This window comes from Pteropus medius, unplaced genomic scaffold (genome assembly GCF_902729225.1).
Source record: "Pteropus medius unplaced genomic scaffold, Ma_sr-lr_union100, whole genome shotgun sequence".
Classification (NCBI taxonomy): Eukaryota; Metazoa; Chordata; class Mammalia; order Chiroptera; family Pteropodidae; genus Pteropus; species Pteropus medius.
In genome coordinates, this window is record NW_024354501.1 from 1,630,551 (window position 1) to 1,632,232 (window position 1,682).

The window sequence follows — 1,682 nt, forward strand, 5'->3', positions numbered from 1 at the left end:
GTGGGGAAACCATCATGGGATTGTGTCAGCAGCGAGGCCACCTTCGACCAGCGAGGCCGCCTTCGCTGTGACGTGGCTGCAGGTCGTCGCGCACCCCGAGTTTGCGGCTTTGGGGGCGGAGCCAGCCGCGGCTCCACGCCCGGCGGACACGCGGGCGCCCGCACGTGGAAACAGGAGTGCGCTGTCACGACCAGACCAGACACGGCCTGTAACTGGGGGCGGAGGGGACGGTGACCGCCACGCGTCACACGTCACGCGGTGATGCGAGACAGGGCGCGGGGCCTCCGCGGTGACCGGGACCGACGTCGCCCGCTCTGACGGCGGGCCGCACGCCCCTGGGTCCCACCCGCGGCCACACGGGTTGTTCCCGGTCAGCGAAACGAACTCCCCAGCGAGCCTTACGCGACGCCGGGGGCTGAGGGTCCCATCGCATGTAAAGCACGGAGGCGTAAATGACGAATATTACAGTCCGCCCCTCAGAAAGCACTGTGCGCGGAGCCGGGGGCTTGGAGACGCATCTCGATCACAGTTCCGTTTTGAGAAGAGCGCTTCGACCGACGTTAATAAACGATTTTAATTAAAATCAAAACTGGAAACGGGAGAAAATGGTGCCGGTTCGACTGTCATTCCGAATCCTCTTCGATCTGTTTTAAGGAGAAAAATCACTTACTTTTCTCCTCTTGCCAACCTTTGGTCCTCGGTTTGGTCCACGGGGGGCCAAACGGAGGAGCAAGGGGCGGGAGGGCAGGTGGCAGGTGTTCGCCGGGGCCAGAGCAGGGCCGACCACGTTCAGAGAGCTCTGGGGTGTGGGGGAGAAGGCGGCGCCTCTGCAGAGTCTCCCGCCTGCCGCTGCCGGGGTTCCCGCGAGGCCCCCGAAGCCAGCGCCGGCTCCGTCTCCCGCCCGTGCAGGTGAACGCGCTGGAGCAGGCCATGCTGGACGCCTTGGTCCTGGATCGCGTGGACTTCGTGAAGCTCCTGATCGAAAACGGGGTGAACATGCAGCACTTTCTTACCATCCCGCGGCTGGAGGAGCTTTACAACACGGTGAGTGTCCCCGCGGGGGCTCGCGGGGCGCCGGCCGCGCCCTCGGGGCATGGCGCTGGCGCATCTGTGCGCGCACATGCCCGGAATCGGTGCGGTGCGGTGTCGGCGGGGAGGGACACCCTCGAATAGAAGCCTTTGAACGGGTCCCACTTGGCTTCCATCACGTCTGTGAATTCTGAGAAATCCAAGTGGCAGAAACGTCCTTGGCGGCGGTTTGCTGACCCGGTGAATTTTTAACACCATGTTGCGCATCATAAGGTGCCCTTGGCAATAATTCGATAAGATGTTATTTCACATATTTGGCGCGTCTTCACCGTGACCGGTCTCGGCCCATGAAACAGGCCGACGGTGACTTACTATCATCACGCTCCATCGATGCGCTCATTCCGCCGCGTGGGGTGGGGTTTTGCTCTGGGTCCAGGAGGGACTCGTCTCTAACGCAGCTGCATGTTTCCCTTGCAGCGATTGGGCCCCCCGAACACCCTGCATCTGCTGGTCAGGGACGTAAAGAAGGTCAGTCGCTGCCTCGGAGTCCTGGCCTGTGGCCACGTTGCAACTAGACACTTTTTGTAAAGCAGTTTTTAAATTTCTAAATGTGTGGTCACCCAATTGGAGGCATAAGACATAATGAATTCCTG

The 1,682-nt window shown here is 61.2% G+C and overlaps 1 protein-coding gene across 1 annotated transcript in view; it reads left to right on the forward strand.

Moving 5' to 3' along the window:
* The window catches only part of TRPM1 (transient receptor potential cation channel subfamily M member 1), a 62,874-nt gene that overhangs the window by 30,592 nt on the left and 30,600 nt on the right, over positions 1-1,682 (forward strand). Inside the window, exons 13-14 of the mRNA XM_039853456.1 lie at positions 910-1,044; positions 1,507-1,557. Coding sequence (XP_039709390.1) covers positions 910-1,044; positions 1,507-1,557 — 186 coding nt within the window. The remainder of the gene's footprint in view (positions 1-909; positions 1,045-1,506; positions 1,558-1,682) is intronic.